The sequence below is a fragment of the Colius striatus genome, chromosome 3 (assembly GCF_028858725.1).
Source record: "Colius striatus isolate bColStr4 chromosome 3, bColStr4.1.hap1, whole genome shotgun sequence".
Lineage (NCBI taxonomy): Eukaryota > Metazoa > Chordata > Aves > Coliiformes > Coliidae > Colius > Colius striatus.
Window position 1 is genome coordinate 61,437,963 of NC_084761.1, and position 26,540 is coordinate 61,464,502.

The 26,540-nt window shown below is 39.3% G+C and overlaps 1 protein-coding gene across 1 annotated transcript in view; it reads right to left on the reverse strand.

Annotated features, from left to right (window-relative positions):
• The window catches only part of VEGFC (vascular endothelial growth factor C), a 73,334-nt gene extending 47,430 nt beyond the window's left edge, over nt 1-25,904 (reverse strand). Inside the window, exon 1 of the mRNA XM_061992826.1 lies at nt 25,671-25,904. Coding sequence (XP_061848810.1) covers nt 25,671-25,814 — 144 coding nt within the window. The 5' untranslated portion in view covers nt 25,815-25,904. The remainder of the gene's footprint in view (nt 1-25,670) is intronic.
• Nucleotides 25,905-26,540: the final 636 nt, after the last annotated feature.

The window sequence follows — 26,540 nt, forward strand, 5'->3', positions numbered from 1 at the left end:
GACAGTTTAGAGTAAGCATCTTTTGTAATAATTATGTCATAGCCCCTTGCACTATTTGGCTTTTCAGAAAGAATTTTGCCATATAATAAAGTCACTAGCACTGCTTCTGGATGAGGTTAAGTGTTGTGCTGTTTTAAACTACTTCATTTTAGGGAGAATAAAATTAAAATTACTTTGGTCTCACTTTTAATACAAGTTTCATTTCAAGGACTTGCTAAAAAATTTGAAAAAAAAAATAAAAAAAACCCCAACCAAAACAAAAATTCTTAAGCACATAATTTTAAATGTTCTCTGAAAGAGCTTTATAGTGAATCTTAACCCTAGTTGACTAATCTCATTTGCTGCGTGTGAGAAATCCCACTGCAAAAAGTATTCTCTTACAGCTTTAGTCTAGACCAGAATCAATTAAATACATTTTAAACCTATATATCAATGGTCAATTTTTTGTTCTTGATGACAGATCACAAATTGTTTGAGTAAACAAGGTTACAGTGAAGTGGATGGGGATCCACACAGAACTGCTAAATAGACATAAGAGCAACACAGCTTGTCTGTCTCCCTTCAAAGGGCTTAAAGTCCAAACAGATGAAGGGTTCTGCTCTTGCTACTACAAGATGCAGAGCAACAAAAGATGAAGTGCATTGAAAGGCCTAAATAATACTTGTTAACACAACCTGTGATACTGCAACAACTATTGCTAAGTGAGTATTAATGCATGCAATAACATTACGCACATATTATGTTTTTATTAAAGTCATTAATTTGCAAAGTTTTTCAACTATGCCAGATATTAGATGGTGAGAATAAAAATACACAAACAAACTTTCAACAGCAAAAAACCATTAAGATTTTCCAGGACACACTTTTTAAAGGTATTTTCTTTGCAACGTGTATACTCCAATAGCTGAATAACAGGTATTTTCTGTTCTACTCATTGCACTCAAAACCCTAACTGTACATTTTGACTAAGCAGAAAACAAAGCTTTGTTAGTAAGAAAACAAATGTGAGCCGGCTGAAATATGCAATCTGTATCACATGTTTGTGGACATTTGCTTGGCATACATACTAATTTTTAAACACCTTAATATTATTGTTTTTATTTTGGATTAGCTGGAAATTTACTATATGAATCATGATATAGAATTACTGAGATTGTAGCAATGATTGGTTCTCAGAAGACTTAAGTTTTTAAGATCATTTTTTAAAAGTAAAGGTATCAACATTTTTTAAGAACATAAAATGCAGATGGATCAGTCAGCTATCTAAAAAAAACCCTAAATTCAAATAGTTACAAAAATCACAAAAGCAAATATATGAACAAAAAAATCTCTTAAATATATTAACTAAAGGTGGCTTCACAAAATACTAAGGCTGAAGAAAAGGTTGCATTAACTACAGTATGATAAGTCCCTATTGCTCTGTTGCATCCCGGTGTACCCATTTCTAAGGATATCATTTAGATTCTTCTGTTCGGACTACTGTTTGAAGAGGTAATGGAACAAACTACAAAATAACTATTTTTCAGTGAGAGGTGGAAAACAGGTTGACTCCCTGCATTCAGAAAGTAGTGAGGAAAACAAAGGCACATGGTAAGAAGTCTCAGGAGAAAATGAAATTTTGAAACAGTAGAGAAAAGGAACGTGGTTTCATAGCAAAATAGTATTATGGAGTACTGTAACTGCAGCTCAGGAAGAAAGTGCTTTCATCTCAGCAGCCATTTGGAAGCAGAGAAATCTTTGCTGTCTTTCAAAGCTTTCTAAATGGTAGTGGTGACTAGAGCAAGGAAAGGCTCTGTAACATTTTTACTTATCTTTTTTGGAACTCAAAAGACTCAGAAACCTTCAAAAAACCCCAAGCTGCTCATTGATTCAACTGCTTCCAATAGTTGGAAGAAACTGTACAGTTAGGAGACTGTGAAAGCAGATATTTTAGCTGCTCAATACTCAGGATGTCTAAAAGCTCTCTTTTCAGAGATGAGGGGTACATCAAGGCAAGATATACTGTTCTAGTCTATCTTGATTAAGAGAAACCTATGCAGATTTATCATGGAGAAATCCAAGCACAGCAGATCCACAAGCAGTGGATTCCTAAACAAACAAAACATCTCAAAAGTCCCACAAACCCTAGCAAGCAAACAAAAAAAAAAAATATTTAAAACTCCCTTCAATAGAAACTACATCAGAAATAAACTTGATATTTATTAACATAAAAAAGAAGTTTCTCTAACAATTTTTAAAGTCCTCAAAATGCATATACACTAAATAATCTCAGTTTTCCCAAGTCTTTATCAGTGTAGAGAAAAAAGAATTTCCAGTGGCTAATTTAGAATTTGTATTGGTTCAATTATCCTCTGAAGCTTCTGCTTCTCAAGACAGCTTTGAGTGACTATAGGGACTGGACTGTGTTCAAAAACAGTTAACATGCACATGGAAGTCCTCAAATGGTAGTAACTATTCCTTTTCTCAGAATTTTGAAAATTCCTCATTTTCCAAAGATTCCTGCATTTCTCTAGAATGGGGAAAATGGCTGACATCACTTACTTGAAGGAATTTTATGCTATCTTTTCAAATTAACAGATAATAAAAAGCAATCAAATATGTCATTAGATTTTCACATATCCTTATCCTATCCAGTTGCTTAATAATATTAATGTACTTCAATCTTTAATTGACTCTTAAAAGTCATGGAGAAATAACTTCTTGGCAGTATTTTTAAATTTTTATATTTTCTTGAAGTATATACTTTAGTCCCATGATAGTAATGATTTATACAGATACTATGACTAATTCAAAGCCTGTTAGATCTTTCACTAACTTCAGAAACTCTGAATTAGATCTTCATGTGCAGAGTCAAGAAAATTCAACTAGATTGTAGCTAGTAAACTCAGGAGGAGATACATAACTACTTGCAGAAAAGGGTTTAAATTCTGAGTTCACAGTTTATGTATCCAACACTACATATACCTAGATACTTCCACATGCTGTACATTTATCTTTGGGTTTTTTTTAACTAGAATTCTAAGTATCTATTGCAGCTGTTACTCAATGTCTGAATATGCAAGGTAGGCCTTCAAACCAGTAGCAAGACACCTGAATTAAGAAAGCCTGGCATTGTCTTCACCATATTGACATTACATTATACATTTAGTCATGGCATTTCTTTCCAATTAAAACAAAAAATGTTGATGGTACATTGTGACAATGCGTGAGTTAACAGCAAAATAACTACCTAGTGCGTTAACACTGAGGTGGCTCTTGCAATGCAGAACTGATGAAAACCTTCCAAGAAACTTCACGCAGGCTTTCCCAGAGAACCATCCTGCCCCAGTTACATGTCTTGAAATATCACATTAGTTATCTTAAATAGGGATTTGTTGTGGTTTAGGCCCATCCAGAGACAAAAGACCATGATTAGACTTAAGTACCACAGACCCCGGCACTCCCAAAGGACAGAGAAGGTTTAATTGCTGCTTATGGTCCTGGACAAAAGAGACAAGGTAACTCAACTTGGGGAAGGAAATGAAACCTAATTTAATCTGCCTCAAACTAAAATATAACAAACAGAAATATCAAATGGAAAAACAATCCAGAATAAGGTAATTGATGGGAGTGCAACCAGCTCTTTAGGATCACCTTTCCCCCACCTCTTCTCTCTTCCCAGCCTCAGAGCCCTGTCCCCGGTTTCATTACCTCCTCCTCCTGTAAGCAGCTCCAGAGGCAAGGAATGGAGGGTGCAGTTAGTCCTTTCCTGATGTGTCTTGCTTATCACGCTCCTGAGGAGAAGTGCTCTTCACCAGCCCTCCTTTGCTACAAGCTCGGGGTCTCTCACACACCGGGCAGCCCTACATAGGCTGCTCCAACAGGCCACTGCAATCTCAGTTCATCTTCTCTGGGTTGGGGTCTAAACTGCTCACTCCTTCTGACCCAGATTCTCCAACTCTCATCCTCTCTGGAACAGGGTCTCTACTTCTCGTTACAGGCTGCAAGGATGTCTCTGATCCGGCACTGCTCTTTCTGTCTTTTCCTGACTGTGGGGTCTGCATAATTGCCTCCATATTGCCCTTCCCTTCCATCTCTCCCAAGCACTTAAAATTCCCATCCTTAAACAGTGATGGCAGAGGCATCAGATTGGCCCAGCCGGGCTGGAGGTGGGTCCAAACCTCAGAGCTAAGGGAAAGTCCAAGAACTATTTACTGGGCCTGCACTGCAGCCCCCTCCTCCTCCTGTTACCAAGAAAAAGTATGACAGGGTTCAGTCAAAACCATGACAGGGTTCAGTCACAGATATCTTCTGACAAATTCCTGACTGTAACTGTTTTCTAACCCTCCTTCCACACTGTGTTCCTTAATTAAACAGCTGGTTGTTGAAAATTACAGAAGTAAAATAAAAATAGTTTCTGTAGGCCTTAACTTTCTGCAGCAGTTAATATACCTTTGCATATAGACATAAACTCATACACTGAACAATGCAGCATCAGTTTTAGGGTTTATGTTTGTTTTTCTCCAAACATGGAGACCCTCACTACCATGCCCATGACTTCTCCAAGACTAGCTTCTTACTTGGCTGCTGCCTCCTGCTTCTGAAACAGGTAATTAGTCTGACCTGGTCTACTCTCGCTACATGAAACTTCAGTTGCATTCACAGGCAGGGACAGACACTCAGCTTCTGAAAGGACTGTTTTCTTAAGCAGAAGTGTTTTATATGAAGTGCTACAGGTTTTCCAAGTAGAGCCTCTTAGTGAGTGAATCTAAGGAGGCCAAATGCCCACAGCAGAACTTCCATGCCACAGGTATCGTGACTTGAAATTTCAAAACAGCTCTAATTTACTCAGCAGGCTGCTTAAAAGCACACATATTACAGGGGCTTAAGGCTGACCATACCTCTGCACCCACCTACACTTTCTCTGTGCTTCTGAGAGGATAAAAAATAAAAATCCATTCTAATAGGTTCTTTCTAACTTGTAATAGGAATCATCTGATGTACACTGATGGTGTATCTAATATACTGTTATCACACATCACACAAAACAGCACTCAATCTGGCTACATCTACGTGGATGACAAAATAGTCCAGAACTGTGTCTCCTGTCTAACTGTTCTTAGTACCCTCAGCTACAACGTTTCACCATACTTTACTATGCTTGCTTACCAGTTTGAAGAAGTATTGTGTCCTAGCCCACACTGCACAGGTATAGTAATTAGGGACTCATGAAGGAGGGTTGCCAAGGGAAAGGTCCCCAGGAACCTGAACACTCTGGCATATTCTCAAAGCATTTCACACAGTCTCACAAGCTTGAGTTCTGCATACCGTGCAGCAGGTACTTCCCTTTCAGAAATGCACATAGATAAAAAGTGGTTATTGACTGCATTATTCAAGTGTCCTGAATACTTGACTACGAAATGAATGTCTATTATTCCAATGCAGTTTCTATTGGAAGTTTAAAAGCCATCAAGTTTTACCAGATGCCAGTTTCATCACGCTGTCTTGCTCTGTACGAGGCTGCTACCCAGGATCTCAGTGCTTTGAAGTTAGGTATGGATATCCTTAGTGAGGTCATGCTGGCTCACAAGATCCAGCCCTTGGCAGCTTGTTGCTCTTTTCTCCCTTTATTACCACTGAAAGATCATATCCTTGATCTTTTACCCAAAAGTACAACCAAGAATAAAGACTTCGGATTTGTACTGAGGCATATTTGGTTTCTTTCTATGTATGGCTCTGCATGCAAGTCTGCAAATTGGGACAAAAATATGGATCACATTCTGTTTTTACATTAGTGCAAGTCCAGAGTAATTGCTGACTGAATATGTTTGAGATATACAACTGAGTAAATAAAAGAATGTAACCCAAAATAACTCTTAGATTTATAGATTTTAACTTCTTTAGTTTACAGTCTTTAAAGTTAACAAATCAGAGAAGTCACATATTTTTGATATGCAAAGTGTTTTCCAGGTTGTTTGGTATGCTTAGTTTAAGTAAAGTGGTGCATTTAGTTTTAAAATAAATTATCTTTGTTGCCTAAACATACCGCTTGAAAGCTTTGTTGTTGTTGTTAGCAATATTGCAAAATCTTATTTTCAGATCTTCAAACAGAGCTTTTACTGTTTCACGTAAAACTCCTGGAGGCAACCAAAATTCAAACTTTCATATATTCTTCAATACAAAACACAGCAATGACAAAAAACCCTCTAAAAATGTAATACTTCCTTTAAAGCCAGAAAGGTCATTTGGACTGAGGTGCCCAAAATCACTGTCTGGATTTGGCTCACGGGAATAATTCCTTCTGCATGTAGCTACGGCTTCCTCCCTCTTGTCCTCTTTTTCAAACACTTTCTAGCTATAAATAAGGGCAAGATGAGGCTGCACACATTATTTGCACATTTTGCTTCCTGTCATGACGTTTACAGAAAGACCACCACTCTTCTCTCTTAACTAGAAACCAACATGCCATGATGATATCTCCTCTAGTTCACAGATGTATGATGGATGAATGTCCACTCACATAAAAGCAGTATGTGTGCGTGTCAGAGGACAAGTAAGGACATGTGAGAGGCAGCACAATCTCTGATTGCATAATGAGACATATAACCATTACGATGAAGAGACAACCATATGTTACTCACTGATGAGCATGTCTCAGGGTGAAATCATGTTTGGATACTATACTTGAATAGGAAATAACTACACTTTGGTGTTGTATGATTGCACCTCATTAATTCTCCACATTCTCTCACATCATGCACTAATCAGATCATCTCATCTGAAAATGAAAAGAGGATCTGACGAGCAGTCGAAGACAAGAACAACAACCCACAGTGCCAAATTATTTCTGCATGAGAGCTGTAAAATAAATGTAAAATTAGGGATGGCAATGTCCAAATTATTATATACTACTACTTCTTGCAAAGCTAGAACTGGTTGAAATCTAAAGAAACAACCAAATAACAAGCGTAAAACAAAGGTTCCATTTCTTTGCCAAGACTCAATTACATGGTGCAACTAAAACTTATTGCTGTGGAAGACTATGGAGGCAACAGCTGTAATAACAAAAGAATTCAGCAAACATGGGGCAGGTGAGTATATAACTAATAAACTTAGTGGACTAGATTTACCCTGGCTCACTCCTAATCTGCTGCCAGACAGAAGCCAAAGGATAAAACTGAGGGAAAAAAAAAAAAACAACCAACCTAAAAAACCCCAATCTTTACTTCAAACAAAGGCCTCCAGTATTCAAAACACTGTCAAATGAAGTACTAACCCTGATGTCTTCAGCATGGAATTTCTAATGCTTTTTTGTACTTGTTATCAGGCCAAGTAGGATTTTGGCCTGCCATACCATATGCAAGATATAGCAGAGCAGGCCAGCTAGAGTAGGTCACACAGGAATTTGTCCTGGTGGGTTTTGAATGGCCCCAGAGAAGGAGACTCCACAACCCATCTGGGCAGCCTGTTCCAGTGCTCCGTCACCCTCACAAGTGAAGAAATTCTTCCTTGTATTACTTTGGAAGCTCTTATGTTCCAGCTTATACCCATTGCCCCTTGTCCTGTCATTGGACATCACTGAGCCAGGTGATGAGAAGAGATGCTAAAAAAGCCACTATTTCCCTTGACAGTTTATTCCAATGGTTATTCATTATCATAGTTCAGAAGAAAAAAGTTTCTGACTTCAGCTTTTAATTTCTTATATGCCTTCTGGCTTTTTTTTTTTTTGTCTTTTCAAAAAAATTGTACATGCTTTTCCCAGTCCTCTTTTGATCTACAACTCTTTAAGAATCTCACTAGAAGTTATTTTCCTTCTTTTTTTTTTTTTTTTTTTTTTTTTTTATATTGTTATGCTTCTCTTTCCCTCAACCCTTCAGTGCAGGTTCATCTGAAGACATCACATTGGAGACAGTAGTTCAACAGCTATCTCATTAGTGCCACACACAAAAGGAGGATGGTATGTCTCTGCTGCAACTCACTGTTGTTCCCTTCTACATGTGTAAGGTTCTTATGATCTTTTCTCAGTGATAATGCTCTAATGAAGGATCATGTAGAAACATGAATGTATTATGGCTTTTAAATCTTTCTTCTAGTACTATTTGCCATTTCTTAGTCTTCTATCTGTGTAACAAGACTATTCAATCTTAAATACTAAAATGCAAATCACAGTTTTATTTCAAGTACTCTAAGTTTAAAGTCTCGTTATTTTGCTTTGCTGTACTCATGACATTTCACATTTAGGACTGTCAGCATTTTACAACAGAGTAAAAAAATTTTTGTATGTGACTTAGCAGATAACAGTGACATAGGAAGTACTTCTGTCAAAGTAACAGATGCTTGTTTATTATTCTCCCTATCTTTATAGGTTGTAATTTTATTGGCCATCTAAAACACTTGCAATTTATTGCTAGAGCCATTCAAACTAGCATAGCATGACAGGCTTTCAAGAAGCTGTTTTCTGTAATGCTTTATTTCTGCTAATGCTCATTGCCAATCAGAAATATGAGGCCTAAGAGATCATTATTATCTGAAAAATCAAGGCACTCCCCTGGATTTCAAGTAAGTTTTAATTTATTCATTTCCACTTTCCCTTCTACAGAAGTTACACAGCCTTTTTCTAGAAAAACATGTATGGGGAATGCAGGAAGCTGCATTCAGTGTTCCTCATTGGTTATTTTCTATGAAACTATCATTTGGAACATTGAGGCAGAGACAGGCACCAATCACATGGGGAGTTTTTTGTAATCACAATGTACTAAAAGCTTCTTCTTCTATTTAAAGCAGAGAGATAAATTATGTCATACTTCAGTTTAGGGCAAATCTGAGAAAAGAATGAGGTAACTATGAAACATTTATGAGTCAGATAAAATGAGTAAGACAGAGAAGTGATTCAATTCTCCACTCAGAGTAAAATATTTACTAAATAAAAAGAAGTAAGGAGCTACAAGCAGCAGTGAAAGAGACCTCATCTTTGGCACCTGAGTTACCTGAGTGTAGACAATTGATTCGTTGGCACTGCTATTGGTCTCTGTGTATCAAAAGGTACGTTTGTGAACAGTCACATTTAGTTAGGGAACAACCTGTGGAATAAGTTATGATCGTGCATGTACTTTAGTCTGTGCAGATCAGAGAATAAAGACCTGGAAAATTACTAAAAGGGTGACAGATTAATTAAAGGAAGGTTAAGTTGATTACTTCTGTTTCATGCAAATCTTTATCAACTTTCATACTATGAAGCGATATATGTTGAAATACTTTAAGTGAGAGAAGTCAAAGATAGCTCAACTCAGCCTACTACTCATCCACACCAGATAGAGTGAACACCACGATTGGACTGTACAATGAGTCAGGAAACTAACAGTTAAGAAAGCTTCTCTAAACAAAGACACTCTTTTGGCTTTAAAAATATTTTTTTTCTAAATAAAAACAATCTCTTCCTGATAGCTCATATTTGCTGCACTCTAATATACCATATTTCAATAGTATACTTAAATATGAGTGTACAGACTTAAAACCTCGATGTCTATAAACTATATATAAAAATAGGAAGTAAATATCCCGGAGTCATACACCTAGGAATGATACTGTCATCAAGACTGTTACAAGTATAATGAGTTCTTGAAAGACAGGTCATCAGTCTGTAATTAGAGACTCTTCCCCACATTTATCAGAGCCAGTAAGAAAGTTTTTGGGACTGTGCAAAAATGGGCAGTTAACAAAATGAAAACAAAACTAAATTGGAAATAAATACCTATTCTTAAGAATCTATTTCCATTTAATTTTTTTTCCCCCACAATTCTGTATTTTCTAAATTGCAACTGTCCTATCGGAAATCAAGCCATAAAATTCGAAGAGATTATTTCATAGTAAAAAAAAATGAGTAATCTTGCTTTAGCCGTAGCAGAATTGCTAGCTGACTGGTTTAAGTACACATTAAATATGTTTAAAATAATAATACACATTTTAAAGGATCTATGTGTGTATACAGATACAGACACATTTAGTGTACGTGCATTTGTGTGTCTATACATATACAAATGTTAAATCTAAATTAAGCAAAAGCATCCAGATACAGAATAATACATTAAAACTGTATGACCTCAGAAAATTCCAACAGCTAGTGTTAGGTATCAGATGTATTGATCTAATACACTGTTTATATATTTTTTTTAAAGTTAAATATACATTAGACTCTCTCAGCATAGAACACTTTATATAGTGTTCTTATTAACCTTGGTTTCTGGTTCCAACAACATGTATATTGCTGGAGCTATCTGAATAACTGGACAGCAGTTCCCATGTCTTCCTTGATGTTGCTTTTTTTTTTTTTTATCCCTTTCACCTTCTTTTTCAGTCCCTTGCTATTTTTAACTCAGCACCAACCAAGGGGATTTAAACATTAAGCAGAGCTTCAGTACTTCAGCAACCTTCTAAGCTTGGTCTGCAGAGAAAAATTTCACCTACTCAAGAAAAATCTTTCTGCAATTTCAGCAGAGAGGATATGGAAAACACTGAATGCAACTAAAAAGTGTTGCTGCAGTTGCACCAGATAAATGTGCACACACCTATTTATTTATTGCTCCTGCCTCAATCAGCATGCCCACTTGAAAGTGGTAACTTTTGAATCTTGAAATTTCTGAGGAAACCTTGAAACTGTGGCTGATGAGGTCATGTCATGTCAAAGTATCCTTCACAGGTGCCTGTCTCTTAGTTGCAACAAGAGTTCAGACAGCAAGGCTCAGTTGCTTAACCTTTAAGCAGATAAAATGAGATAAAGCCAACCATTAATCATAGGTGTTTTCCAAAGAATTACTGCCTCTTTCAAGGTATTTTCTGCTTTAAAGCTATTTTTTCATAGAACATTGCAGAGTGAATAGAAAATAGACCCTCACAGCTAACTGTGATCTGAAGTTATTGATCAACTAATGTCCTAGGCTACCACCAAAAATCACATCCACCTCTACTCTTTCTACTCCCAACTGCTGATTTCTGCCCTCCTACAACTCCTCATCTCCTTTGCAGACACAAGAATATTCAAGTCAAGAGGTAAACTAGACTGAAAAAGAGGACCAACTGAAGTATTCCTTAACCCTCACACTTTCCCTCTGCACAAGTTGACATTCATAAGAAGGTTCCTGACTCAGTTCCCCACACAGATCCCCACATATTCCTACTGGCACTTGGGAAGGGAATGTGCAGGAGACTAATAAGCAAGTGGGTGATGGGAATGATGTTTGGGCTAGTGGCACTGAACTACACAGGTTTAAGTAGTTAACTCCAGCTGGAACCACTTCATTTTTCCACTTACAAGACCTTGTTTCCAACTGTTTATTCAAAGTTTTTGACAGACTTGAACCTGAAGCTTGATTTTTTCTACTATTGAACTGTCTTAATACCTGTTTCTTGTACACATTAGAACAGTGCAACCTCCTCAATCTAGATCTGTAGCATCTTTGTAGCAACTGTCAGGAAGGCATGATCTGCAGCAACATAGAAGAGAAAGAAAAAATGGGGTACCTAAGGGGCATACTTTGTCATCTTTTCCCACTATTTACCAACAAATAAGCATTACAGCTTATGAATGTCCAGTAAAGACTTTGGCAGATTGCTGTGCTGAAACATAAAAAGGTTTAAGGAATGATCGGTACACATTAGAAAAATTTCATTTAAAAAGGCAGCTTTTAACTCTAGCACTGTGTAACTTCTAAACACTAGATTTTTATTGAAGTAACAAACTGTACTGTATATATTTGCAAATTACATACATTATGGTTGCAATACCTGTCAATACTACTAGATTTATCTTGGCTCTAAGGCTACTGTATTAGGTGTAATAACAGCAAAATATTGATTAGAAATCTTCATATTGTAGCAAGATAAAGGTTTCCAAACACCAAACTTGTGTCATTGAAAGTCCAAATACAAAGTAGAAGGTAAACAATATTTGTTTATATGTCCTTCTATTAATTTAATAGGGATATTACAATGACTAATTAAATCCTAAGAAATTTAACTAAATTTATATAAATCCCTTTGGACAACTGCCTCTATCCAAGATTAACATAAATAACATACCAAAGGATGGGCTTACAAGCCATCATAGTAAGTTTAACTTCTCAGGAACTGCATGGATTTTGTTGCAATAACTGATCTGTTTACAAATATGTCATTAAGTAGATCAACCTCTTTCTCCACTGAACACACCCACAGTACTATCTAGTTACAAAAAAAGATTAATTGGAGCTTAACAGTTGAACCTGGACCACCTTCTGCAAGCAGCATAGCTGACTAGTTAAATTAGAAATGTGGTCTAGTATTAACAGTATTATGCACTTTGATATCACTGAATATTATACCCATAAAGGAGGGGGAAAAAAGTACAAAAAAGAAAAATTACTTTGCTTATTAAGACCTAAACACCCTCATTGCTTGCAAAGATTCCTAGTTGACTTAATATTCTTCAGGAAAGGATCAAAGTTTTTAAGCGGGTAATGCTGGATGTCTGCTAAAGCTCATATTGTATAATCCTGATCTCAGGAGTTTCCCTTAACTCCCTTATCTTCTCCTTCCTCCTGGAAGAGAATAATTGAGAATTAAAGGAAATTTGTGAGCCAACTGTTTAGGGTCCAAATCCATTACCTTCCTCTAAATATTTCTTCAATTCTTCCCATACTTTTTAATGGAGTAGAGCATTAAGAGTAAGACAGAATGTCCTGGTTTACCCCTATACCCAGCACTGCCCCTGTGTCCAAGTGGCACTTGGAAGATGAAATTGCCTGTAAACAAATCCATAATAAGGACTCCAGGCACCATAAGCATTTAGAAAAAGCTAGAGATTTGACTCTGATCTATAGGGAAAATACTATCCAAAGCTGGCAAAACCACAGGTAAAGAGCAGCTGAAGAGACTTCATGCATGTAATAAAGGTCTAAAGATGAAAATAAAATCAGCTTCTTAACAAAGAGGCTGGTAGAAATCTGACATTGGACCCAGTCCTTGTGACTGGCCAGAATATAAAAAACACATTTATATTTGATGGAAATAGAGTATGAAATAATTGACACATTTATGTTTCTTCTTGGGTTTACTCATTGAAAAATTCAGGACATTTATCCCAGATTACAAATTAAGTAGCTAATTTTCCTTTCTAAGAGCTGAAAATAACTTTTGTGCCTGTGTAACACATTAGATTCAAAGAAGATAGGAGATAGTATTAACTGCAAAGTACATCTTTACAGATATTTTAGGTTACCAAAATCAAAGAAGCTCCACTGCACTCAAGCTGGCATCATCCTGGTGTAAAGTAGTTCAAGATCTCATGGTGTCTTCAGTATGAAACTAGACAAATCCATGGGCAAGTTGTCCTCAAATTGCTATGGAAAGGAGTGCCGCGAAGTTTTCGGCTCTTGGCCTGAAAAAACCAGGCTCGAAGCCTGAAACCAGGCTCGAAGCCTGAAAAGTGAACCAGACTCGAAGCCTGAAAAGTGAACCAGACTCGAAGCCTGAAAAACCCAGGCTCGAAGCCTGAAAAACCCAGGCTCGAAGCCTACTTCATGTGGCGATCAACCCAGGGTCCGATTCTCAGCTGGGTGGGAAGAAATCAGTCCTACTCAATGTGAGTGATAGCAGAAATCTTCTTTATTGAGAATAGGCTCTAACTTATATACACAGCAGCTTCAAAGCTAGCTCAGCAACAGCAGCTAATAGATTACATTCTTGTGTTCATCCTACTTGCAGTTTCTGCGATAAGCAAGCTCCCTCACATTTTCCCATCTTGTTTTTCTCCAAAGTTGTTTTCCACCTTGAGCTGTTAGCTCGTTAGCTGAAAACAGTCCGACCTTGAGGGAGCAGAAAGCGGCCTGCTGTCTGTGCTGACTACATGACAGCAACTGCTTTAACCATGGCTCTGACTCGGGTCTTGATTGTGCATTAAATTCATATAACTAGAACTCAGATTGCCTTGCCCCAACAGGCCTAACATTATACCCTGGGATCCATGTCCATTCTCCCTTAACCACTCCTCCACAAAGGAGGAAGCAGAGGCATGTCTTTTATAATAGGAAGAGGCAGAGGCATGTCTTCTAATATCCTCTGCAGAGCAACTGGGGATGTTAGGAGAGTATGAGGGGAGTGAAATGCAGAAAGCAACTAAGCCTAAATGTTCTCCTCAAACTGAACAGCATGTGCTGCTGAGACAACAGAGGCCAAACACTTGTCTGGGCAGACCATTAGTCTGCCTCAAAGGAGTATGTATTATGTTCTTATGCTTTAGACTAGGTCTGACATGTATCCAAAACTTTGCAAGCATGGGTAAGTTCCTGATAAGTTTGCTTAGTCATATGTACTTAGTTAATGCAAATGACCAAGCTCTCACAAATCTTGCCTGACAGTAACATCTTACCACTAATAAGTATAAAAAAACCTTTGCAAGACTGATGGCATATTTCACAGATTATTTTGAGAGCACATCTCTTTTCTTTAAAAATAAAAAAAACCATTAAGGACATTAAATATACAGCTCATGGTTTATAACACAGAAGATAGCTAGCCCCATTAAATCTCTCATTGTGCAGGCAGAAAAAAAACACATTCAAAGCATAATGAACACACAGGTTAAATAAATACATCATCTCTAAACAGGCCCCTAAGAACAACTTTTATGTGAATTTTGAGGAAGTAGTAATAACTATGAAAGGCCTTCCCTCATCCAGTTCTTCTGTATAAATACAGGTCTCTAAAAAAGGCATTCTAGTCATACAAACTTCTGTCATGTTACAAAATACTCTCCAATCAAGACATATTTTTAAAATAAATAAATAAGTGGAATTACTGGGGAAGAGAACAAAAAAACACATCCCTAGACACAGCCAGAATTCTGTGTGCACTCCTGGCTCTCCCCTTTCCTTGTTTTGCAATCTTAAAGAAAATTAAGAGAGATATGAAGTTGGATTATCAAACGTAAGGAATAGTTTCATGAAAACAAAAAAAAAGCAGGTTATATAAGTGAAGGATCTTTAGCCTGAAAATATCAATGGAGAGGGAGATTCAATAAAACCACGAGCAGCATGGACAGAATTGTTCCCTGCCTTATCCAGGACAAGGACTGAGGAAATTTCCTACATAATTAACAAGTGTCAAGCTCAAGACAAGGAAAAGTAATGACTCTTCCAGTTTTGGGGCTTGTTTTTTTTTTTTTAATTTTACTATAATATACATTAAACAGAACATCCACTCAAGGCCAAACTTCTTGATACAGAAAGGTGTTGATGTCAAAAGCTTCTGTGGGCTCAAAGAAGTACCTGGATACCACATAAAAGTCAACCAAAAGCTATGAAATTAAAGAAAAAATAATAATCTTCCCACACTCCTCATCATTTAAATTAAGGAAGTCCACAAGCTGCCCTGCTGTCAACAGCCTGTAAGCATATAGTGACACTTTCAACTTCTTTGCTCAGGAGGAAGTTGCCAAGCAGCTCCTGTAATTTGGAAAGGCCTTGGATGATAAGGGTATAAATGAAACAAGAAAAAGTTTTCCAGGCAAAACAGCTAACTAAGAGGTACTGGAAGGGCAGAAGAGTGGCTGTAGCTAGATGCATTTTGCCACAGTTGTTCTTTCACTATAAAGTGAGGGAGAAAGCGTATCATATCGCTCTTCATCCTGTGCTGTGCATGCAGTTTCCAATAGTACTCTCCAAATTATCCTCTGCCACATCGGTGGGACACACTTTGCATGTTTAGTGACTGTGCAGCAGGGCTGCCCAACAAGATAGCCTGTGTTGCACTGCTGAAAATGCCATATAGGGCTAACCAGGCACTTTCTCTAAGCATAGCCATTTTTTTTCATCATATGTGATTCTTACGTAACACTCAAAATGTAAACCATAAGACAACTAAGCAAGGCAAAAAGCAGCAACTTACAGGCTCAAGGGAAAAATATAGATCATCTCTCTGTTACAGGAGGTGAGGATTTGAAAATTTCACTAATTTTCTGAAACTGTTAGGCAAGATATTCAAGGAGTTTCAATACTACAAAGAGCCTTTTAATGCAACTAATCCAGATTAGAAATGACTGTTCAGTTTAAAGTTTGCCTAATTCTCTAGTTCTACCTGATGCAGTAGAACAGCCTAATTGTTCCTTCCTTTGAAGCATAGTCCTGCCCTCTGAAAATCCTTCACTGCTCCTTCCCCTACTTCCTGCTCCAAAATCACGGTTCAATGCACCTTTACTGCCTGATCAGGCTGTCCACAGACATTTTGGTAAAGAAAATACTTGGAACTCCTCTACAGCTTTTTAGTCCTTTCATTTGTTTTTTAGCAACTCCATCACCTGCTGGCACAGACATCTGTAGAAAAAAAGCAGCAGGGTTGTCATTTTCATAGTTGACCATCAGAGAGAAATGTGTGGCTCTTCTTGGGTAAGTAAAGCATTTTTTAAAGCATTCATTTCCACAACTTTTAGTTGTACAGGCTGCATTTACTGACTTGAGCACCATGATCTTGGAGGGTACTGCAACTACAGAGAATCCTTTATCAGCCAGTTCATCCCTGTGAGGTGGCTTGATCTCCGTTTGAGTCCACACTGTTCATTAAATCCACCTCCATCATTACAGAAACAGTGAATCCCCTCCTAAGAGGTACTCAGGACAATCTCAGGTGCCCAGTACTATTAACATGGTACTCCTGGCAGACAAAAGCAACTGCACTGAGGCAGCCAGGAGCTTCCTACCAGCTGCACTCTGCTGAACCACAGGAGGAGCCTAGATCTGTCCAAACTGTGTGTTCAGAAAAGTACATTCACCTGTCTCAGGGTACACCTAGGAACACAAGGCAGAAGGTCCAAACTCAGCATCACTGACACTTCAGCAACCAAACAAGGAGACCCACAGAGAACTTCATTTGGAGCCTAACCTCTTGGCTTCTGCTGCCTGGTAGTTTAGATGAAACCTCCACAAAAGGCCTTGAAACTTCACAAAGAACATAGGCCAATGCCTACCACATCCAGTCACCTCAGTGGGATATTTAGCAGTTGTTAATGTTCTCCTGAAAGCTGTGCCCTGTGGCCTACACAATAGGGATCTTGGTATTTTTTAAATGAAACAACATTTTGCTCTTCTCTAGCCAGCAGAAACACACCCAACTGGAAAGACAAAAAAAAATAGTTCTTTGCTCTCCTCCTTCCTGAAAAAAATGCTTATCCACATTTACTGACATTACTGTGATTCGACAGTGCAAGCCTAAAGGTTACCACCAAGATGGTGTCATTTCCCCAAAAATCACAGAATAAAGTATCAGCGATACAAAGAAAATAAAATGTAAAAAATCCTTCTGGCAAAGAGATACTGAAATCTTAACACAAGTACCTTGACATACATGAATAAAATGAAACAAAGTAAATGGTCATGTTTGTACCACAGCAGTACTTTGCCAGTTACGCAAGATTTCCTGGGGAGCGGGTGGGGTGAAGAGGAAGTCATAGGCTCCAATTTAATTTGGAAACATCTGTCCCTAGGCAAGGGACAAACGTCAATAAGGCACTACCTCGCAAGCTTCCTACATTCCTTAGACAATTGCACTGCTAATCTAGCCATATGCAGTGACTCTATAAAAATGATACATACAGTCTTTGCTAAGAGTCTTGGTACTATTACATTTACAGGCACAGTATTTACTGTGAAGTGTATCTGGCTAGTTACATTTATATACATATATATATATATATAACTGGAATTATTGAAGCTACATACTTTCCCTTTTCTGCATTATTTTTCAGAAGAAACAGTAGGAATGGCATTCTGGAAGTAAGAGTGAGCATGAAAACAAGTAGAGATTTTATCCTCAGCAGTACACCAAAAAATGAACTATCCTTTTAGGGGTACAAAATAGAAAGACTTTCGGTGAAACCCACTTTTATGGAATCCTCCTAGTCTCCAATTCACAGCAGCTACAAAGCTGTTGCACAGTTTGCAATACTTAACAGTTGTTAGTCAAAAAGAATGACAGATCAAGACTGGTGAATTCTCAGAGGTCTAAAGGCAACATTTTCAAAGATTTCCCCCCCCCAAATACCCTCAAAATTACTTCCAACACTCTTTTTTAAGGAACAAACAAAACCAAAGCTGTTCAATCAATTTTTTTCCCTTACAGTTTTCTTCACTTCTCAGGTTTTCTTTATGTTTTAAGCTCTTCAGATTTTTTTTTCTTCCATGCCAAGTTTCTCTAATGTGCATTTAGCATAAAGTGAGGCCACCTAAATGGACAGTTCCTGGATAAGTTCAAACTGTGTTTGAGCACTCTCAAGTGCAGATAAGTGTGAATCCAAGCCTTGGTACTTATGAGCTTCACGAACAGGTTAACAGGTTCATATCCACAACCATTTGGGCTTGCTCTGGGTCACAAGAGGCTCAGAGAAGGGAACTCACACACACTGTCCTCATGTTGCTTCCTCAGCAGCAATCCCATAAGATTGTGAATCCAATCAGCAGAGCAGGAATATGGATCCCACCACATGCAGACAGTCTACCTCAAACAATCCCTACCAACTTTTCCTCACATGATTGTGTGCATGGATCCTATACTTGCAGGGCAACGGGCAGTAGCCACACATTTGGCTCCTGAATGGCTCTTACTTCAATCATAATTATAATACAGCCTTGCTAAAATAAATGTTTGACCTGGCAGTAAAAAATACTTCAACTCTAAAATTACTGCTCTTAGTCTCTCTAATAAGACTGGTCCTTGATCAGGCTGCAGAGGTAAAGTAGCAGCTGTATCTCTCTTGCCCAATTTGGAACAAAAACATCCATTAGAAAAAGCAACCAAACAAAACCCCAAATGTTTCATTTTATACACAAACATGAGTAAGCAGACAGCAGCTAAGGTGTGGAGCTTCACTTGGCTAGTTTTTCCCTTGACTCTAAATATTGTGACTGATGTAGCAAGCACATTTTAGACAGCCCAAGCAGTCCAGCACAAATAGATCTGGTCTGCTGAATTCTGTAGTCCAAGAAGTTGAAGGATGGCTAGAGTAGTTTTGCTGCTTCTGAACTATCTCTAACAAAATAGACTAGACTATTTCAGTTGGAAGAAACCTACAACAATCATCTAGTCCAACTGCAATACCACTTCAGGGCTGAACAAAAGTTGAAGGAAATTGTTAAGGGCACAGTCCAAACATCTGTTAACCACTGACAGGAATGGGGCATCAACCACCTCTCTAGGATGTCTGTTACAGAGTTTGACTATCCCCTCAGTAAAGAAATGCTTCCTAATGCCCAGTCTAAACCTCCCATGACACAGCTTCAAACCGTTCTCACACATCCATGGAATCTCAGTGAGAAGAGATCATCATGTGTCTCCCAACTCCTCCTCCTCAGGAAGCTGTGGAGAGCAATGAGGTCACTCCTCAGCCTCCTTTTCTCCAAAGCCCAAAGTCTTTAGCTGCCCCACATAGGACATGCCTTCCAGACCTTTTACTGGCTTTGTTACCAACCTCTGGAGACATTCAAGGACCTTCACACTCTTCTTGAATTGTGGGGCCCAGAACTGCAAATAGTGCTCAAGGTGAGGCCACACTAATTTCTGACAGTCTTCACAAGTTCCAAAAATTGTTGGGGAGTTTGGGTAAAAAATGAGGAAATAGTGAAATGCTGTATTTGGTCTCAGAAGGGAATCTCTTCTGCTGAATTCCTTTCTCTTCTCTCCCTCAGCATTTGTGAAAAAATTACTTTTTTTCACAATACTTTCACCAGCAGGTAAGACTAACACAGTGAATGCCACACCTTTGACACCAGAGAGAAGCATCCATACCCTCTGCTCCTCAGCAACTCTCTGGTGTCTTCCAAAACTTGTTGAGTTCTTCTCTGGTACTTTCACTTGTCCAGGATAGGAAGTCCTAATCTGTTCAATAAGGAACAACATGTGAAAGACCTTCAACAGTTTTTAAGCTGCACCCTCCAAGTCAGGCTATTTGAAAATTGTCACTGAGTAGGTGAAGCCATTATGTGAATGGTATGGATTACTACAGGGTTCAAGGTGATAGCAGTATCAGATAATTAAAGTCATTAACTTGTCCAAGCAATCATTTTTCATTTAAGTTAACCATAATCAGATCCCAAAAGTCTCCTGAAGAGGATATATTGCCTTAATAATTACCCCTAGGAAGATAACATATTCACCCTAAAACAGAATTCACCTCTACTCAGCAAAGACTATAATTTAGACAAAATACACCAACTACTACTACTTTTTCTTCCTTTGGTTAGCAGAAGGTGTTTTTCCTGAGTTTTCTCCTCTTCTCCCAAAGAATACCATCCCTGTTGGTTACCTTGCTAAATAGGAGCATCTTACCAAACCTCTTACTCCACTGGCAATTGTAAATATTTGGATATATAGGAGTTAGACACATAAGGAAATGTCAAAAGATAGAACAAATTACTATAGAGCTAGAGGGACTGATTCACAATGATTAGGAAGGAAGAGTAGAAGAATATAAATTACTTACAGTTCAGATATTTCTTAACTAGAGTCTGAAGTGCAAGAAAAAGGGGAAAAATACAGTAACAGACAAAAATTAAGTCATCAGAAAAACATCTGGTGACAGATAAACATAAAACAAGAAAAGCAAGCTGAAAAATAAATATACAATAGGAATTCAACAAACAATCCCCTGTGGTCTCCCTAAGCCATTAATGTTTTAAATTAAAATTCTGTTGCAGTTTATGCAGCTATTAGTACCTTTGAAGCAGATACACTTGATATTACATACCACTCAGGTTAGAAGCAAGGTGGAAATAAGAAAAAAAGTATTTAATATTTGTAGTAGATAATGAAAACAATCATACCTGTTCTACTCACTAAAAGAAAAAAAAAACCATCACTACCTTATGAAATAAAACCCTTCAGAAGTAACTCAGACTTCAAAAGAGTTTACATCTTTCAAATAAAAGCTTTGCTTGGAATTTTTTATAATTCATTCATACTATAAACATCTGTAGCACATTTTTAATATTAAACCTGTCTAACTGCAATTGGATTCCCCCCTTTGTTCCAAGCATTGTGTTTTAATGAATTGCTGACCACATTAAAAAAAAAGCAGAAGTTGAGCATGAGGTTCTAGACAGACTTCCTAACCTGGATATCAATGGGAGAGGATTACTACCATCAGTCACACTTAGCTACAACAACCTGAAGAACAAGTCTTGGTTTGTTGTTACTAAAATAAGCAGACACATACCCTTGAAGAACATGTAAGAGTTTAAACACACACTGAACCTAAGTGAGCGTAAAAATAATATTTTTGATGGGATGTTTCTGTAAGCCTCAAAACACTGCAGTTAAAGTGATCCCCAAAGTATTTTAGAACCTTCAGAAGTGCAGTTATTTGTCAGCACCAATCCTCTGAAGTCCCTCGTAAGCACATGTGTGCTTACACAAGACACTCAGGAATATACATACCTATACGGAGAACTACGAAGTGCCATGAGTTCTTAAAACATAGTATTATACTCTATTCTCACAAAAGGCTAGACCAAAGCTTAACAATAATTATGCTTACATAAGCATTGCTTATTCTTCATGATATATCGTATTATATTACTATGTTCATCGTATTGTATGATGCAAATCATGCTTCTAAAAAAAGGTAGAATCTTTCTGTGTGTGTCTATGTGTCTGAAAAAAGAGAAAGGCCACACATGAAAAGGAAAGTTTCATGAGACAAAACAGCAACAGCAGCAAAAATAACATTCTCCCTACTCTCTCCATTAAACACTGCTTGAATACAGGGAGTGAAATTTATCTTTGTTTTCAGAGGAAAAAACAGACTGACCTCTCATCAGTGCATGTAACATCACAATGCAGAGTAAGGTACAGTTCATAAACTCAGAGGTGGCCATAAAACTGATGAGTCTGAAATTACACCATCAAGATCCAGCAACAGGAGGAAACACTAGAAATTGATGCACAGCTTTCTCCTCACGTTTCCACACTAACAGTGTTATTAACACCATTAGCCATTAACTAGCAGCATTTTATAATTAGGTCAGATTTAAGATAATAAACAAAAAGACATCTCACAGCTGATGTAGCATCTGTCATAAGCGAAGCTCAAGTAAGCACACCTATTTTCACTGCAAAAAGCAAATCACAGAATCAAAGATTGTTCTGTGCTTTATTGCCGCATGTGTAAAGAGGCTTCAGTGCTACTTTCAGGGACAGACCTCAGAACAAATACATTTTCATTTGGTATTTGCATACTAATTAAAAAAAAAAGAAAAATCAAACCTCTAAGGATCCTTGCATCAATATAGTTTTAAACCTTTTAAAACTAGGTGGGATAGTTGACCAATATTGCATTTGTATAGTCACATAATCCTAAAGGTTTAACTATGCAACAAAATGAAGCTGCAGCTACAGCAAACCGTTCCAGCTGTGTGGCTGCTTTCCAGTTATTGTTACAATATTGCTGTTAACACAACTGTTACCATAAAACCTACTCCTGCTACTCCTGCTACTCTTGCCATATTACACTTAGTCAAAGCACATGCTACTGAGGCTACTGTCGCACCTTCATTTCAATAACCTAAGAAGTAAAATTCATGTCCAGAATGCCTGTGTAGTCCCCCCCAAAAAGCTCTGAAACTTTCAGCAAACAAAACAATAAAGAATTGGTTTATATATTTAAGTACTGTGCCCCCACAGGTAGGCTATGTATACCCACCACACATTCCCAGTTGAAAACTACCTAAAGAACAAGAGCCAAAGAATAAACTGATTATATGGATTATTAAAATATTCATAGACAGAACAAAGAGCTAAAGCCTCAAGTCACCCATGTTGCATGACTGCTCACCCTCTTCTTGCTGAAGCTGCTCCAAGCATCCCTGCCAAACTGCACACACTCTGGGGTTAGGAGAGCTGAATCCCCTAGTCTCACCTCCAGCTGAGAGAAAGCTAAAATACCAGGTCATCTTCCCCAGCAGGCCACCCAGATGGAGAGAGGGGGCCTGGGCCACTCAGCCTCCTGCTGTGCTAGGGGCAGGCAGGGTGCCGCTGTCCCTCATCAGGGCAACCCCCCTGTGCTGCAGGAAATCCAAAAGAGGTGATTTACAGGCAGGATTCATTCCCATCCCACCGAGCAGACAGTTTAATCTGGGCCCTGTAAGCTTGTTAAATAATGAACTTTACCCTTAGGCTGAAAAATAGAAAAAAAAAAAAAAAGGGGAGGGGGGGGGAGAGGCTGTGTTGCACAAGCTTATCAGTGCCCACTTGCTGCAGAACATGCCCTTGCAAGAGCTTATGTATGAAGAGCTGCTATTTATATCTGTAACACCTCAAACTTGCTAAAAATCTCTAGGACAAGACTAATGCATAACACTCATCTGAATAAAAATGCAATACTCTTATTTTCTGCCCAGCTTTTTCTCCTATGTTGGAGGCCCTTCAACTTCACTCCCACTTTTTAAAAATGGGAGTGAAGAGAAATAAACCTATTTTGTAAAGTGCTGACTCAAAAAGGTGTACAAGCTGCACTTGCACAAATTCAAGTGATCACACATTTTTAATTGAAGAAAGTTCAAGCACATTACTTTTTACTGACAATCATATTTTTCTTGAAACAATTACTTACAGTTTATGTATATAATCCTTTCATCATTACTTCAGACATTCATCTCGATGTTTTCTCATCACAAGAACAACTATGCACAGTACTCACTCAGTTTCACCAAAGCAACAAACTCACAACTAAAGACTTCCAACATGACTAAGTCTCCTTGGATCCAGAGTCACTCTCTCTCTACTACTCATCAGCAGTCAGGCACAAAAACATTTTTCTGTTAACATAATCGCTTAACACATGCTATCCCACTCACTTCCCAGTCTCTTGACCTTTCTTCCTTTGGTTTGCTGACAGTTCCCCTTTTTCCAGGGAGTGCTTGCATTTCTGCACAATGCACTACAGTGGCAGCTCCCAAAGAGTGTGAGGTCCCTTCAAGAAACAGTGACTATCCACAACACATGCATGGGAACATACAGCATCACTAAGAAGAATATCTTCATTATCAGCTGTTCTACCTCAGCAGTTCAAAGTGTAAAACTACACACCATGCTCCAGTTTGGATTCTTTCTACCTTTTCAGCATAAGCTATTTTGAGGCTTTACCACTCAAGTGCCAGATTCACCCAGTAAATAACCAACTCACAGTCATGGACTGAAAAGAGTTGAGATATTTTCACCCTTCACTACATTCTGCATTTTTTTTTGTAAAGAGTCCAAAGTGGTAAGAGTGCCCAGATGGATTGATTTGTGGTCATATTTTTAAATGCTTAAGTTTGAAAAATACTTGATAAACGTTTAAGCAATATGATCATAGATAGCATAATAGCATTAAGAACATTGCAAGGTAAGCATTTGTCTGAAATTAAGATATTCTGAAAACAAACTACAGTATACTCAGTAAACCTTTTCCATGCAGAATACTTGAAAGCAACAAATTCTGTGAACAACTTATGGTCCACAGGAGCTGAATATGTACAGCTACTCTATCTATCTTCCCATATAGTTACAGTAAAATCTCCAATCTCTTCAGTAAAACAAACAGCATAGAAGAAAAAAATCCCAAAACAACTACATTAGAATATAAATTTAATTTAATCCCCACACTTCTTTTCCTGCCCCAAGCAGAAATGAATAACGAATGAGATGGTTCATGACTGTTTACAATAAGTATGTCAGAAATTTTTAAAACAATAAGACAAGGGTAAGAGTTGTTATATGCTCAGACACCAAATATCTTCCTAGTAATGCCACATGCTTATACAACCACATGCTATGCATCATTTTTATGCATTAGGATAGCGGGAACTGCAAAACCACAAGCATCAAAGGTACTTGAATACTACGTTAAGAAATATCCTACGCAAACAAAAATTACCACAAATTTCTAAGTATATGGAGCTGGAATCTGAGAATTTAAACCTAACTTTCACCATGTGCCTGGGCAGAATGAAAATTTCAGTGTCACCTTACACCTCCCGTCAAGTCTGTCCTGCAGCAGCAACTCATCCAAAGTAACAATAACGCCAAAACACTTTTCTGCAAATGAAAAGTCTTGAGTTTTGTTGTCACCGTCCCCCCACGCCTCCCTAGCTGCTTCGTTCCTCTGCACGGCTGCTCATCGGCGCACTTCTCATCCCTCCCTCCCGCGTCCCCCGGCGCTGCCCGTGCCAGCCCAGGCAGGACCCAACAGCTTCGCCCGCACCGGGGCGGCCCCGGCCTCTCGCCTGCGGGAGCGCCTGGGTGCCAGCGCCGGGGCTGGGATCCGCTGGAGTCCGGGGGCTGCTGCCGTGTCCCAGTTCCGCTGCAAACGGCAGGGCCGCGGCCGGGACCGCTCCCAGCCGGGCAACGGCAGCACGGCGGCAAGAGCACAGACCTTGGGCTGCCTCTATTCATCAGGTGTTTGTCGTTTCTTTGGATATATAGTTGTTTCCCGTGCAACCGTCCTTTCAGCAACACTAGAAACCCAGACTTTTTTTCCTCTCCCCTCCTCTTTAAACTTTTTAAATAAACCTCCACTTAAAAAGGCTTCACGCAAACGTTTTCTTTGATGGGATTCCAAGTGGTCCGTTCAAACGGACTCGGAGCCACACGCCCACAGGAGCGAGCTAGCATCTGCAGCGGGGGCATAGGCTTACCTTTGCCTCTCCCGCGTCGGGCTCCTCCTCATAGTAGCCCTGGCCGGACTCGTAGGCGGCGGCGGCGGTCGGCTGCCGGGGTCCCAGGAGCACAGCGCCGGCAGCAAGGCAGCAACCCAGGGAGAGCACCTCCAGCAAGTGCATTGTGCAAAGATGGCAGGGCAGGCGCGGAGCGGGGCAGTTGGAGGAATGCAGGCGAAATTATGAGGCTCTTTTTCTTCCTCTTCCCCCCCACTCCACTTCTTTCGCTGTCCTCCCCCAGCCCACCCTCCCTCCCCTCGCAATATCCAAGGCAGTAAAATCCGTGGGATGGAGACGATGCGGTAGCAGCAGCTCCTTCCTAGACGCCTGCAGGGGAGTTCTCAACTTTCCCAGCCGCTTTACAAATTCTCACCAAAGTTATCCGGAGTTTGCCAGGTAAAAAACCCACCAGGAAACCGGACATCCGAGGCTGCGCTCACTCGGGAGCAGGGGAGGTGGGAAGCGCAGAGAGGAGGAGGGAAAAAAAAGGGAAAGAGGGAGGAGGGGGAGAGAAAGAGCGCGAGTGAGAGTGAGGGAGCGAGCGGTAGAGCGGGACCAAGCAGCCAGTCGTCCCCGGAGAGCTCTCTTTCGCCCTCCCGCACGCACCGGGCTGGGCTGGGCCGGGCCGAGGTGAGCTGAGGGGCTCCGGACAGGCCCGCTGCGCTCCTCCCGCCTCGGAGGTCTCTGCGGTCGCCTGTCAGCGGCGGCGCGGCCAGAGGGGTGCGCGGCACTAGGGGCTGCGCGGCGGCGGGGGCTGCGCATGGTGAAAGCGCCCTCTGCCTGCGCCTCTGGGCGGCGAGAGGGGCCGGCGGCCGCCGCCTTCCTCCTCCTCCTCCTGCGCCGCCGCTG